Raw genomic sequence first — 15028 nt, 5'->3', positions numbered from 1 at the left:
TCCAGCAGGCCTCATCAGATATCTATTTCACATTTTGGAGAGGCATTCCCCGTTAGTATGTATCTATATTTTTCCCTTCCTTTATTTTAATACCGTATCACATTTCACCATTTCCTTCCTTTTTATGTGTCTCGTCATATCATAGTCCATCCTCATCACAGTTTTTATCACCACCTCCTCGTGTCTTCATCACATCATTCTCTCTCTCTCTCTCTCTCTCTCTCTCTCTCTCTCTCTCTCTCTCTCTCTCTCTCTCTCTCTCTCTCTCTCTCTCTCTCTCTCTCTCTCTCTTCCAGACTTTCGTTTATCACCGTCCATTTTCTTCCCTCTTTGCACAAGTGTCCTTCCTTTATTCCCTCCTTCCCTCCACACTCCCTCCTCACTCCACCACACACTCTTGTCTAGACTCTTCAAACTTTTGACTCCTTCACCGTACCTCTCACTCTCTCTCTCTCTCTTCACTGATGCCCTCACACGCTCTACCGTAAACACGCTTAACCCTAAGTGCATCGTAGCTTCCGTCTTGAGCAACCTCCATTTTTCTCCCTCGTCCCTGTAGCGAATAGCGAGGGAAGACTGTACTATTTCTGGCTTAATTAAAATTCAGGGTGCATCCTCTCCTTCCTGCACTCCTTCACCTACTGATGAGGCGAGCGGAGGGGAGAGAGAGAGAGAGAGAGAGAGAGAGAGAGAGAGAGAGAGAGAGAGAGAGAGAGAGAGAGAGAGAGAGAGAGAGAGAGAGAGAGAGAGAGAGAGAGAGAGAGAGAGAGAGAGAGAGAGAGAGAGAGTGTGTGTGTGTGTGTGTGTGTGAGAGAGGGGGAGAGGCACCTACCAGCATCTCGGTGAAACCTTGACTTTCAGAGCGAGACACTAAGGTCTACAACACGCGGAGAATACGTAAACGAACGACACGAAGGACCAAACGAACAGGAGGACTCTAGCATCTGTATCCTTCTGTAATAGGAATCTCACGTTTATATCATCCTGTCTCTAAGTGAAGCACGACATGTGTATCAATAAGTGGTCGGTACAGAAACAGAGGGATACGTAGGAGAGATACAGAGGAGCCACCAGCCATGTAACGAGTCCTCAAGGTGGGGTAAACATTATCAATAGGACGGTCTTGCCTGGCTTGCTGGGGAGTGCTAATGACGCGTGGCTGTGGCGGGTACGAGCTGGAGGCAAACAGGAGGAGGAGGAGGAGGAGGAGGAGGAGGAGGAGGAGGAGGAGGAGGAGGAGGAGGAGGAGGAGGAGGAGGAGGAGGAGGAGGAGGAGGAGGAGCTTAGAAGCCTCGATGGGACCCACCTGAGGCTTCAGATACGACGGAGATGGGATGAGAGAGAGAGAGAGAGAGAGAGAGAGAGAGAGAGAGAGAGAGAGAGAGAGAGAGAGAGAGAGAGAGAGAGAGAGTTAGTTTACAACCACGTCTATACTCTGTGGTTTGAGTGACAAGTACCTACGTCAGCGGCTTTCTATATTAACCCTGATTTCCTTACATTCAGCCATTCAATCCCTCCCTCAACTTTCCGTCCCCATACCTGGATGTGAGAGGGGGAAGCCATTAGCAGGAGGAGGAGTGGGAGGAAGAGGAGGAGGAGGAAAATAAAAATAAAAAGAAGCATCAGGAGAAGAAGGAAAAAGAGAAAAAAAATGGAAGACGAAGACGACGCCAATGACAATATCGAAAAGAGGAGGACGAGGAGAAGCACCAGAATAGGATAACAATGGGGACGAGGATCAAGGAAGAGGAGGAATAGTAGGCAGCGCGGGGAATAACCAGTCGTAGGGGGCGGAGGTTCCTTCGAGGTTGAGTCGTGAATACTAATGAGAGATCTTCGCGTTACCATAAAACTAACTCATTCTGGATGGAGCATCTTCATTGCTGTCGCTATGAAGGAGAGGAGGAGATGAGGAGCAGGAGGAAGAGTAGGAAGAGGAGGAGGAGGAGGAGGAGGATGGAGAGGCAAACGAGAGGCGGATGAGGAGGCAGGAGGAGACAGATGAAGAGGCAAAGGAGATGCAAATGAAGAAGCTGAGAATAATGCAGATGAAGCAGAACAGGAGAGGAGATGAGGGGGGAAGCTCGGGTAGAGAGACAAAGGAGTGGCAAACAGGAAATTTAATGCGGAACAGATGAAGGCGTGATGGAAAAGTGTATGATGTGGCGGAGAGGCGGACGAAAAGGACTGATAGAAAAATGGAAGAGAAAGAAGTGCCGAAGGATGAAAAGAGGGAGGAAAGAGTGAATAATGACGAAGTGAGCTAGATAATGAGGTGATAAAGTAAGGAAAAGTGGATAATGCTGCTGAGAGGAAGTGGAAGATAAAAAAAAAGCGGAGGAAAATGATGAAGAATGGTGGAGAGAAAATAAAGCGGAAAAGACGATACACGAAAGATAAGAAACAAAAACAGGCAATGAGAGGGGAACGTACCTATCTTCAACTCTCTCACTGCTAGACAATTTTTTTTCCTTCAAATACCCAAAACTTCTGGACACCTTTTGTGCTAAACTCTCTAAATATTTCCGTACCGTAAAAAGACAAAATTAACCTTCCGTTTTCTTTCCCTCTTTTACACAGAGCAAGGAAGACTAAGGAAGAACACCTAAACAATAAGAAAGATCAAGAATAAAATTACTGGATCTTTTATATAATCCTCACGTGTATAAACCAAACCATTCCAGTGCCGAGTATTAATTCCAAACACCAGTTCCATTTCTCTCTCTCTCTCTCTCCCTCTCTCTCTCTCTCTCGCCGCTGGTATAATTAGTAACGCGAATAATTATGAAAGCGACTCAAAAAAATAAAAGACTAAGAACAAATCCAATGCAGTAAGTACTTAATCTGGGGTCATTTGTTTCCTTTTATCCCTTGGCACACTTTTCAAACTTATAATCATCGCCAAATCCAAACGCGCTGCATGGGAAAGGATATTATAATGGAACAGATACATATTTCCACCACCACCATCACTACTACCACCACCACCACCACCACCACCATCACCACCAGTACTCGGAGCTATAATGTGAAGTTAATATGCAAGAGCTGAGGCACAACTACACTACCAGTTATCATAGAATATACTGCTATGTACTGTTACTCGTACAACAACAACAACAACAACAACAATTCTCCCTTCTTTTCCTCCTCCTCCTTTTGCTACTACTACTTCTACTCTTACAACAACTACCACTACCACCACCACCACCACCACTACTACTACTACTACTACTACTGAGACTGAGTAATAACAATCTTCTCCCTATTTTCCAGATGTGGATGTGGAGTTTCATGGGCGCTGGACGGGCGTGGATGGGCGGGCGTGGGCGGCAGCAGACTGGAGGTGGAAGCTGGAGCCTCATTCTGCCGCTGCTTTTGCTCCTGCTGCCCCCATATGCTCCCCTGGCGGCCTCCCAGTACACAGGTGAGTCTTGATGCTCTCTCTCTCTCTCTCTCTCTCTCTCTCTCTCTCTCTCTCTCTCTCTCTCTCTCTCTCTCTCTCTCTCTCTCTCTCTCTCTCTCTCTCTGTCCGTACGTGTTTAATTGAGTTTCTTCCATCCTTTCTCCAGTGTCCTCCTTTAATCAAATTCCTTCCTTCCTTCCCTCCCTCCCTGCTACTACCTACACTTCGTTTCCTTCTTTAATCTCACTCGTGTTCATATTGTCTTGTCTCTGCATCTCTTCCTTCCTTCCCTTATCCTCACTCCTCACACCTGTCTTGCAACGCCTCGCCTCATTATAACCACCCTTTCATTCTTTCATCTGGCACTACCTATGCAACTCACTCGTGTTCCCTTACCTACACACAGCTACACACCTGTCTGCGTCCCTAAGTGGCTGCAGCAAAGTAAAGGTGCTCCTACAGGTGACTACCCACTTCTTCCTCCACGTTGGTTTTTCAGTCACCATTACCGTTTCCCCGTGAAGGTTCCGGCAAAAATATAAATTGCTACTTTTTTTTAGAGGGCGTTATTTCGTGGGGCGGCAGTGTGGAGGTAGGTGTTAAGTACGCGCCAGCACGCACGCACCGTGTAAAGAGAGAGAGAGAGAGAGGGGGAAGCAAGGGAGGGATGAGTAATTGGCTGATTGATATAATACAGTAGAGAGAGACAGATAGAATTGGACATAAGGATAGACAGATAGATATATAGAGATGAGAAAAAAGTTAATATCTCCATCTCCCTCCCTCCAAGCTTCCTCTCTCTCTCTCTCTCTCTCTCTCTCTCTCTCTCTCTCTCTCTCTCTCTCTCTCTCTCTCTCTCTCTCTCTCTCTATGACCGCCATTATCTGGTCGCCGCAATTAAACTGAATCCCCCACGAGGGACATTTTTCGGGCTGGAGTTTTTGCAGGGCCATGATATCGCGGCGTTGACAAAAGGCGCCTTCTCTGTCTTCCGAGCCTCGCCTTAGTTCCTGGCCCTCTTTATGGCTTCCTTCCTTCGTTTTTCTTATGTTTCTTTCCACGGCCTCAAACTCTGGCTCTGCTCCACTTTTTTTTCTTTTCTTTTTTTTTTTTTTTTTTTTTTTTTTTGTTTCTCTGATTATAAAGTGTTAGCGCTTTTTCTTCTTTTGCCGTGGTGTGACAAGAGATGTTTTGTCTTGTTACTCTTTTGTGTGTGTTGTAGTCTCTCTCTCTCTCTCTCTCTCTCTCTCTCTCTCTCTCTCTCTCTCTCTCTCTCTCTCTCTCTCTCTCTCTCTCTCTCTCTCTCTCTCTCTCTCTCTCTCTCTCTCTCTCTCTCTCAGCTCACCTCATATGTAGTTTAGCTTCCCCAACACGTAATTTACAAACGAAAAATCTTTATACGCGAACTTGTCTCTAATAGCTATCCTTCTTACCCAACACTATTCATTCATAAACAAGCAACGTCTCTTCTACCTTAATTAACGGAACACTCGCCTACTCATCCGTGAAAATACTGAACACTTCTATACTCATCATATAAAACATCTAGGATTCCTTTCAGTTTGTTCTATTTTTGTTCGACCTCCACAGACTTATCTTTCTCTCTACAGGACAGACATACCGTATTTCCAAAGAAGATTAACGAAACATTTGCTTTATTTATCACTAAAACAACTGCACTCTTTTATACCTTTCATATAAAACATCTACGCATCTTTCCAGTTTGTTCTATTTTTTTGTCCGACCTCCACAAACTTTCTCTTTCTCTCTATAGGACAAACAACTAAGGTATTTCCTACTTAAATTAACGAAAAACTTGCTTATCTACCTGTCAAAACATTCAACACTTTTATGCCCGTCTATTTTTGTTCGATCTCTACGGATTTATTTATTTTTTTCTAGCTCCTTATAGGCCAACGAGGTGAGCCCCCTCAGTCCTATAGCTGCTCACCACACGCTAAAAGGAACACCGCGGCCCCTCCAAGTAGAGGTCCTCGGGGTGACATAATACTTGTACAGAAACGTCACCCTTGGGAACACCTTTTTTTTTTTTCATCCTGTCCCATTTTTTTCTTTTTTTCTATAGCAATGAATGTGTGTGTGTGTGTGTGTGTGTGTGTGTGTGTGTGTGTGTGTGTGTGTGTGTGTGTGTGTGTGTGTGTGTGTGTGTGTGTGTGTGTGTGTGTGTGTGTGTGTGTGTGTGTGTGTGTGTGTGTGTGTGTGTGTGTGTGTGTGAGCTTCCTTTTTTTTCGTTTCTTTCTCTCCTTCGACGTATGCATATTTTTTTTTATTTTGTTCGTCATCTTTTATCTTCTAACTTCTTTAATTTTCAACTTCTTGACGCCGTTTGTTGATTTTTCTCTTTTCTTTTTATCCTTTATCTGTCGGTCTGCATTTTTCATTCTTGCCTATCAATCTTTTCTTTCCTTTGCCTGTCTAACTGTCGACCTCCCTGAACTAACTAACTCACTCTCTCTCTCTCTCTCTCTCTCTCTCTCTCTCTCTCTCTCTCTCTCTCTCTCTCTCTCTCTCTCTCTCTCTCTCTCTCTGGGAAACGAAGAGGTGAGTTAACTTAATCATCCCTAACCACTAACTGCATCCAGTCACCAAACACATTCCCACAGACACACATTAGTGCACCACAGACTCCCTTTAGCTTCCCCCTTAATGCCAGTCAGGTTAGATGCGAGCTGGCGGGGGCTTCATTAAGAGCATGCATAGGCAGTAATAAAGGCTATTACCACCACCACTACGGCAACAACAACTACTGCTACTGCCACCACAAACAGGAAGAGGAAGAGGAGAAAGAGGAGGAAGAGGAGGAGGAGGGGGGAGTAAGGTGGAAAGAACGACAAGGATTTAGAGAACGAAAATATGTGGAAAGGTGTGGTGTTGTAAAAGAGTTCCAATTCCGCGTCTTTTTATGAAATGTTTACTGCTTCCAAAGAGGATTGTAAAATAAATGCTTCTAGGTCTTCTTCTTCTTCTTGAGGTCCTTCTTTTTTTTCCCCTCGCCACCTCGTCTTGCGTAATGTAATAGCACGTTACACTTAAAGAAGAAAAATAAGAATGGTAAGAATAAATGGTCGGAGAGATGGATGAAGGAAGGAGCAATGAGAGACAGAGCCCCGGTGAAGGGAAAGGATAGGGTGGACTTGGAAAATCTCAGGGACCGACCGTAAAAATAAAATAAAATCCAGTCCCATAAGTCTTGCCTTCCTCCGCCTTTTCTCGTCCCTTTCGTCGGCATCATCATTGGCATCCTTATCCTCCTCCCTCTCTTCCTCCTCCTCCTCCTCCTCCTCCTCCTATCCCTTCTTCTTCTGCCGCCATTCTATCTTGTCGTCCTTTTCTTTATCCTAGCTCTCGCCCCCTTCTTGTTTGTGTTTTTTTTTTTTCTTGTTTTTCTTGTTTTCTTAATTTAGTTCTTGTTAGTGCTTGTTTCCTTATTCTTTTTGTGATGTTTCTTGTTGGATATCTTCCTTTTGTTCTTGGTTCTTCTTGTTCTTTTTTCCTTTTCTCGTTTCATTTCTCCTTCCTTAGTTTCATCTTATTCTTTTATTCTTATGCTTTTTCCTTACTTTTTTTTCATTTTTTTCATTTATTTTTACAACATTCTTTCTTAAAACTCTACTTCAAACTTGTCCACAATTCAAATTCCTCACCCTCCCTCATCTTCCTTTCTTCGCCATTTTTATTCTTTTCTTGCCATTCTTTCCTTATTCTTTTCTTTACCCTTCTCTTCTTTTACTTTTCTTCTACGCAACTCCACTTGAAACTCGTGCACAATACAAATACCTCAACTTACCGTCTGCTATATCTCCCTCACCTTCCTTTCCCCGCCATTTTTCTTCTTTTCTTCTCATTCTTTCCTTATTTTTTTCCTTCACCCTTCTCTTCTTTTACTTTTCTTTCAAATAACTCCACTTGAAACTTGTGCACAATTGAGATTCCTCAGTCTCTCGTCAGCTCAACCTACTTCCCTCACCTTCCTCTCTCTCCGCCACCGCCACCGCCACCTTCTCCTCTTCTTTACACAACCGCTCCAACCATTACCAAAATCTCAAATCAGCGACCATAAGTCATCAACACTCGGGTGACCCCATGACCGCCGGGAATCCATAAAAGATGAGGTTCGAGACTTGGACTGACCACTCGAGATGAACAGTCAGGGCAGAGACGGAAAGAAGAGAGCAAGGGAAAAGGGAGACAGTACAAAAAGATGAGAAAAAATAAAAGGCGAGGATCGAAAGTAGGGAGCAAAGAAACTGATGTGAATGACTGAAAGGTTACTTATGAATGAGGGGAGGGGATGAAAGGACGGGAAGGGATGTGGAAGGAGTGAAATAATGGAGACAAAGGGTGAGTTGAAGTGAATGAAATGGAAGTAATGGCGAAGGGAGAAGGGATGGGAATTTTATATGAAGGAAGTGAGAAGGAAAAGAAGAGAATAAGGAGCAGGAGGAACTCGAGGAGGAGGAGGAGGGAGATGGAGGAGGACGAAGAGGAAAGGATAATGAATGACAAGATGGAAACGAACAGAGGAAATGGGAGACAAAAGGAGAGGAAATAAAATAGGTACAGGTTTCATATACACAGTGTTCGGTGAATGAGAAAGAACGTGGGAGGAAAGAACTAAGTACCACAATCGACAAAAAATCAAAAAAAAAAGGAAATCGACAAAAAAAAAGAAAGAAAAGGAACCAGAGCAGCGAAGAAAGATGAAATTTTTGAGGGAATGGCTTACATTTTTTTTTCTCTTCTCTTTTTTATTAAAGGGAAAGGTCTTGCGGAGGTGAGAGGGAAAGAAAGAGGCTCAGTAAGAGAAAAGTGAACCGAAGGATGAAAAACGTGGAAGAGGTGATTGCTGCAGATGAAAGAAGAAGAGTAAGAGGGAAAAAAAGAGGAAGAAAAAGAGGGCGCTGCGTCGAAGGGAAAGAAGGAGAGAAAGTAAGAGAATGACGATGGTAAGGAGAGAAGAACGTTGAAGGCGTTAAGGGATGGCTTGTAATGGAGGAGAAAATACCGAGCAGTTGGGCTGAAGAACGAAATGGAGAGAGAAAACAAAAAAAAAAACTCGAAACAAGTCGACAAAGGGAAAGAAAAAAAGTGACCGAAGAAGAAGATGACGAAGACGAAGAACAAGAACACCACCACCACTACCTCCACTATCATCACAACTACCACCGAGGTAATCATAACAATAACAACAACATTGGTTTAAAAGGAAAAAAGGATGGAAAGAAAAAAAAAGGAAGAGTGAATAGTCACAATTTCAGGACAAAAAAGAATACGACCAACAAATGAAAACGTGTGTGTGTGTGTGTGTGTGTGTGTGTGTGTGTGTGTGTGTGTGTGTGTGTGTGTGTGTGTGTGTGTGTGTGTGTGTGTGTGTGTGTGTGTGTGTGTGTGTGTGTGTGTGTGTGTGTGTGAGAGAGAGAGAGAGAGAGAGAGAGAGAGAGAGAGAGAGAGAGAGAGAGAGAGAGAGAGAGAGAGAGAGAGAGAGAGAGAGAGAGAGAGAGAGAGAGAGAGAGAGTGAGTGAGTGAGTGAGTGAGTGAGTGAGTGAGTGAGTGAGTGAGTGAGTGAGTGAGTGAGTGAGTGAGTGAGTGAGGGAGGAAGGCGAGGAGAGGCAAGGCGAGGCGAGGAGGAGGAAGGGAGAGCAGGCAGGCAATTGTGTGGAAGAAGCAACAACGGACGAGGCCTTCGGGACGCCGCCGAGGGGGAACAATGAGCGAGGTATTCAGGTGGAAGATGGAGGCGTCGGCGTCTCGTAAAGTTGGGCGCCTTCACCTGCCTGGCGCGCCTCGGCACAACTCAAGCGGTGCGATGGAGCCTCCCCTCACCAGGCCCAGTTTAACGAGACGTAACTCACACGGACACAGCGTTAACAAAAATACTTTCTCCATTCCCAGGCATATCGGGTTGCGGAAAATAGCCTCGTGGTCCTTCAGTGCGTTGTGATGTGGTAACTGAAGTGTTCTGTGCTCTTCCTGCCATGGTGAAGAGAAGTATATGCAATTCAACGTCATTTCTGGTAATCTTGTGGACGCTACGTGAGGTTTGGGTTGCGTTGTAAGAGGAAATGTTTCGTGTAAAATGTGATGAGTTTTGTTTTGTGTAATGTTTGGTCGATTTTTCATCACAGAGTGGCTTAGAACTAGAACTATTCATTTTATTACGTCTTTGTTTCCTTTGTGATTTTTGAGAAGTGACAATGTGTGTGTGTGTGTGTGTGTGTGTGTGTGTGTGTGTGTGTGTGTGTGTGTGTGTGTGTGTGTGTGTGTGTGTGTGTGTGTGTGTGTGTGTGTGTGTGTGTGTGTGTGTGTGTGTGTGTGTGTGTGTGTGTGTGTGTGTGTGTGTGTGTGTGTGTGTGTGTGTGTGTGTGTGTGTGTGTGTGTGTGTGTGTGTGTGTGTGTGTGTGTGTGTGTGTGTGTGTGTGTGTGTGTGTGTGTGTGTGTGTGTGTGTGTGTGTGTGTGTGTGTGTGTGTGTGTGTGTGTGTGTGTGTGTGTGTGTGTGTGTGTGTGTGTGTGTGTGTGTGTGTGTGTGTGTGTGTGTGTGTGTGTGTGTGTGTGTGTGTGTGTGTGTGTGTGTGTGTGTGTGTGTGTGTGTGTGTGTGTGTGTGTGTGTGTGTGTGTGTGTGTGTGTGTGTGTGTGTGTGTGTGTGTGTGTGTGTGTGTGTGTGTGTGTGTGTGTGTGTGTGTGTGTGTGTGTGTGTGTGTGTGTGTGTGTGTGTGTGTGTGTGTGTGTGTGTGTGTGTGTGTGTGTGTGTGTGTGTGTGTGTGTGTGTGTGTGTGTGTGTGTGTGTGTGTGTGTGTGTGTGTGTGTGTGTGTGTGTGTGTGTGTGTGTGTGTGTGTGTGTGTGTGTGTGTGTGTGTGTGTGTGTGTGTGTGTGTGTGTGTGTGTGTGTGTGTGTGTGTGTGTGTGTGTGTGTGTGTGTGTGTGTGTGTGTGTGTGTGTGTGTGTGTGTGTGTGTGTGTGTGTGTGTGTGTGTGTGTGTGTCAACCAGAACACAAATCTTGTCACACTCATTTTTCTTCTTAATGATGTCAAATGAAGATAAATAATTGAACATGATCATTGAACACACTGAAACGAAAAAGAAATGAAGGAAAAGATGCACACCTATCAAATTAAACCTTTTCCCTTTCAACTACCCCACTTTTCTTGGCCCTCTTTTAACGAACACAAACGCAAACACGAAAACTTAAATCACCCAGAAGGAAAACAACTAAGAAAAACACTAAGAAAAACACCTAAAAAAAAAAAAAAATATTAATCTCGTGTCTGGAATTCTTTATACGAGAAAAAATTATAATGCAAACTGAGACGCTTAAAGGAAATGAAGTGCAAGGGAAGGAAAAATACTCGTTTTCTTTCTCTTCTCATTTATTCTACTCGTTCAGAACAGAAAACGGAGGAGGAGGGCTCGCCGATTGGATCAACCCCTGAGTGATTCATAGATCATCTCGGATAATTGATTTGACGTGTGTGTGTGTGTGTGTGTGTGTGTGTGTGTGTGTGTGTGTGTGTGTGTGTGTGTGTGTGTGTGTGTGTGTGTGTGTGTGTGTGTGTGTGTGTGTGTGTGTGTGTGTGTGTGTTACTCTGCAATTGTGTGTGTGTGGGGTGTTATTCTTCATCAGTTCTCTATGTTTTTTCAATCTCTCTCTCTCTCTCTCTCTCTCTCTCTCTCTCTCTCTCTCTCTCTCTCTCTCTCTCTCTCTCTCCACCTCACAAAAACCCTTATTTCTTTCTCTCCTTCCTTTCACACAACCAAAAACACTTACACGAAACTCATACTCCTCCAACACCTTACCCTGCTGTCAGTCCCTCCCAAATAACATATTCCACACAGGCGAATTATTAGAACCCCGTCAGTAATCCTTCAGAACCTGTCTTCCCTTCTCTCTCCAGGACGAGGAGGAGCACGTGCCTAGAAAAAAAAAAAAAAAAACCGTCTTATGAATCTTTTGTGCGTCGGGTTCCCTTTCTTCTCTTTAATGAGGACCTCAGACGAATGTGTCCTTGAGTACTGTTGGACATGAACTATTAATCTACTTCAGAGTCCAAGTGGATTTGCTACTGCCGCTGCCTGAATAAAAAAAGAAATGTGTTTTGTTTCTCCCCACTTTTATGGTTATTTCAAGATTGCGTCATTTTTCCTGGGGTTGTCCGGATATTGTTTTCTCTCTCTAGTCCAGGTACTTTCAGATAATGGATTTCTTCATGGTAGAGAAAAAATGTAAGGAAAATATATCCATTGTCGTATGAAGGTAATTAAATTTGAATGTGTTTTCCTCGTTTTCATTATTTCTCTCTCTCTCTCTCTCTCTTTTTCCTCCTTGCTCTCTTCCTCGTCAAGTGTTTTGGTGTTTCCTTTGAGGCGCGGTAATGGAGTTCCCTCTCCAGATTGTCATCGTCGCTTTGTTTGTACGAGTGAGGGGAAAAGAATAAGCCCCTAATAAGGTAGTTAACGGAGAGGCGGAGTTGGTGATGGAGTCTCTCTCTCTCTCTCTCTCTCTCTCTCTCTCTCTCTCTCTCTCTCTCTCTCTCTCTCTCTCTCTCTCTCTCTCTCTCTCTCTCTCTCTCTCTCTCTCTCTCTCTGTCTCTACCCATGAAATATTGACAGACGTAAACGCACAGATATTTCAGAACAAATACATATTCACCGGTTCCCTGTAATATGAACGAAGCAATCAGTCATTTTGTAACGCACAGCCCGCCTGCATGAAACCCCACAGCGTTATGTGATATTTTACACACTGGCACAGCTTCACTCTTTAATCACTTCCAAGGTTTATGAACTGGCTAAGGTTTACGGCGCGTGGTGCGAATCAGTATCTTCATTGCGAAGTGGTGTGGCAGTTTAGTGAGGCAGGGCAGGTGAGTCGCAGTAGGTGAAGCGAGGCAGGTGAGATGAGGTGAGTTGCAGAGTCTACTTAACGCGGTGGTATGAATAACTATCTTCATTGCGAACTGGTGTGGCAGTTCAGTGAGGCTGGGCATGTGAGGTGAGGTGAGGTGAGGTGAGGTGAGTTAAGCTGCTGAGTGCCTATCTAATGCTGTGGCCAGACTCACTCATTACCTCGGCCCTTTGTTGCACTAGTATTACCTGTATTACCACCTGTGAGTGCCTCAGGTATGCACACTCCACGGCACTACATCCCGATTATACCTGAGTTACAGCAGTTCATATATGCATATTGCCAAACTAGATTAGTAGTCGGTGCACGCGAGAATGGAGTGATTAATTCTGACAATGGAAACACACACGTCGTATTATCATTATTTTTTTTTTCACGACTAAAGTGGCTGTTACATGTACATACTTGTGCCTGTGTGATAGTGTGTTTACTGGTTTGGTGTTTAAGAGACTATGATTTTCTTTTTCTTTTTTTCTCTTGGCTATAAAATGGTCTTTGTTATTGTCTGTCTTTATTCCTATCCCTTTCCCTCCCCTCCCCCTCTCTCTCCCTCTCTCTCTCTCTCCCTCTCCCTCTCTCTCAACTCGCATAAAAAAAGCAACACCGGAAGAAAGAAATGGGCGCTGAGGGACCCGCAGCCAGCTCGTCGCGGCAACAAAATCTAACACAGAGGAGCTAGTTTGGTCCTGCCAGCAAATTAAAGTAGGTGATGGTGTGGGCCACAGCCAGCTGCCAGATGGTGATGGGTGGGTGATCAGGGCGGCAGACAGCAGCCTAACAACCCCCGTAACAGCATAACAGCCTCGTTATCTGTCAAGGAAGGCCCGTTCTTATACAACTTATGCTCCACTCGCCTTCAAAGATGTTCAGATCAGAGGTGTTTATGCCCATTGGTCTGTCCGTGTGTGTGTGTGTGTGTGTGTGTGTGTGTGTGTGTGTGTGTGTGTGTGTGTGTGTGTGTGTGTGTGTGTGTGTGTGTGTGTGTGTGTGTGTGTGTGTGTGTGTGTTTCGTTATCACTAATTTCACTGTATAGCGAAGGGTGAAAAGTGATAATACAATAATTCTGAGTGCTTCTAAGTGTGTTTGTGCGTGTGTGTGTGTGTGTGTGTGTGTGTGTGTGTGTGTGTGTGTGTGTGTGTGTGTGTGTGTGTGTGTGTGTGTGTGTGTGTGTGTGTGTGTGTGTGTGTGAATGTGCGTTGGTGAGTTAGCCTGGGCTGCAGAAATACATATATGCATACCTGTGCTATTAAAAGGCCAATACCAGCAACAGAATCACACCAAACACACACACACACACACACACACACACACACACACACACACACACACACACACACACACACGAGATATACAGCATGAAGCCATTCTAACCATGAAAATTAATAACAGCAGATTGCGCGCCGAGGAAGTGAGTGGGAGGGGGAAAAGGGGACGCAGAATAGGCGAAATTACGAAAGGGATAAAAGAGAACAATTTAACAGAGAGAAAAAGGCGAGACCCTAAGCGTGAAAAATAAGGCCAACGAGAACCAAGGGACGCGATAAAGGCGAGGACATTACAACGAGATCGAGAGGCGGGAGATAGAAAAGAGAGGACACTGGAACACACGGATATTGGGGTGACAGAAGAGAGAGAGAGAGAGAGAGAGAGAGAGAGAGAGAGAGAGAGAGAGAGAGAGAGAGAGAGAGAGAGAGAGAGAGAGAGAGAGAGAGAGAGAGAGAGAGAGAGAGAGAGAGAGAGAGAGAGAGAGAGAGAGAGAGAGAGAGAGAGAGAGAGAGAGAGAGAGAGACCTTGCAATCCTAAAAAAAATACCTCTGAACGTTATAAACCAAGCAAAATAAGTACATATGCAACACGAGCCAAGTGCAGCTACTTCAAGGTGACTCTGATCAAACTTACTTTTCAGTGAGTTTATTGTTACATACAAGCGAGAAAAAAGTTTATTCCAATTTGTCTCTCGCTAAATAGCCGGTAAATTAAAAATCGGCTACAGTCAAATTGCATCTGTCTACCCGGAAGTTTTGTGCAGTAAATTCTCTCCGCCAAGCAAGCATTAAATTAAAACCACTTCCTGCTGTTTCTTTTTTAATATTTTTTTAGTTCTTTGATCCATGGAAGCCCTCTTTTCGAGAGCAAAATTTATCTCTTTCACTACGAAAGAAGTTTTCATATCATTTTTTTTTTCAGACATTTACATTTGTACTACATTCTCTTAGCTCTTTTGCTTTTAAAATACACAAAAAAAAACGTCATATTCTCTCTTCTTTGTGAATATGCAAGCATTTTTTTATATTTTTTAACCGCTATGAATGCTGACAAAGGACATCTACAGCAGCAAAAGGGTTGATGTGCATATGTTTGGCGTCAACCTCTTGTTGTTTTAAGCTAAAGGGATTTTTTTTCCAAAGAATCCTATTAATATGACAAGCTTCACTATGTGCTGAAGTGAAAAGAGACCGTTTGTTTACGAAAAAGTATTAACGCATCAAACACTGGCTTCTTGTTCTGTTAAGGGATTGAAATATATGTTGACTCAAGGACATGGGGGGAGAGAGAGAGAGAGAGAGAGAGAGAGAGAGAGAGAGAGAGAGAGAGAGAGAGAGAGAGAGAGAGAGAGAGAGAGAGAGAGAGAGAGAGAGAGAGAGAGAGAGAGAGAGAGAGAGAGAGAGAGAATGGAATACTATGACAACAATGAACA

At 44.2% G+C, this 15028-nt stretch overlaps 1 protein-coding gene across 1 annotated transcript in view; it reads left to right on the top strand.

The window, feature by feature from the left end:
* The first annotated feature begins 3276 nt into the window (after positions 1-3276).
* The window catches only part of LOC135103900 (zwei Ig domain protein zig-8-like), a 66566-nt gene continuing 54814 nt past the window's right edge, over positions 3277-15028 (top strand). Inside the window, exon 1 of the mRNA XM_064010828.1 lies at positions 3277-3427. Within this exon, the coding sequence (XP_063866898.1) occupies positions 3277-3427 (151 nt within the window). The remainder of the gene's footprint in view (positions 3428-15028) is intronic.

The sequence above is a fragment of the Scylla paramamosain genome, chromosome 9, assembly GCF_035594125.1.
Source record: "Scylla paramamosain isolate STU-SP2022 chromosome 9, ASM3559412v1, whole genome shotgun sequence".
NCBI classification, from domain to species: Eukaryota; Metazoa; Arthropoda; class Malacostraca; order Decapoda; family Portunidae; genus Scylla; species Scylla paramamosain.
Note: the sequence above shows the minus strand (reverse complement) of the source record. Positions and strands in the feature narration are given on the sequence as shown.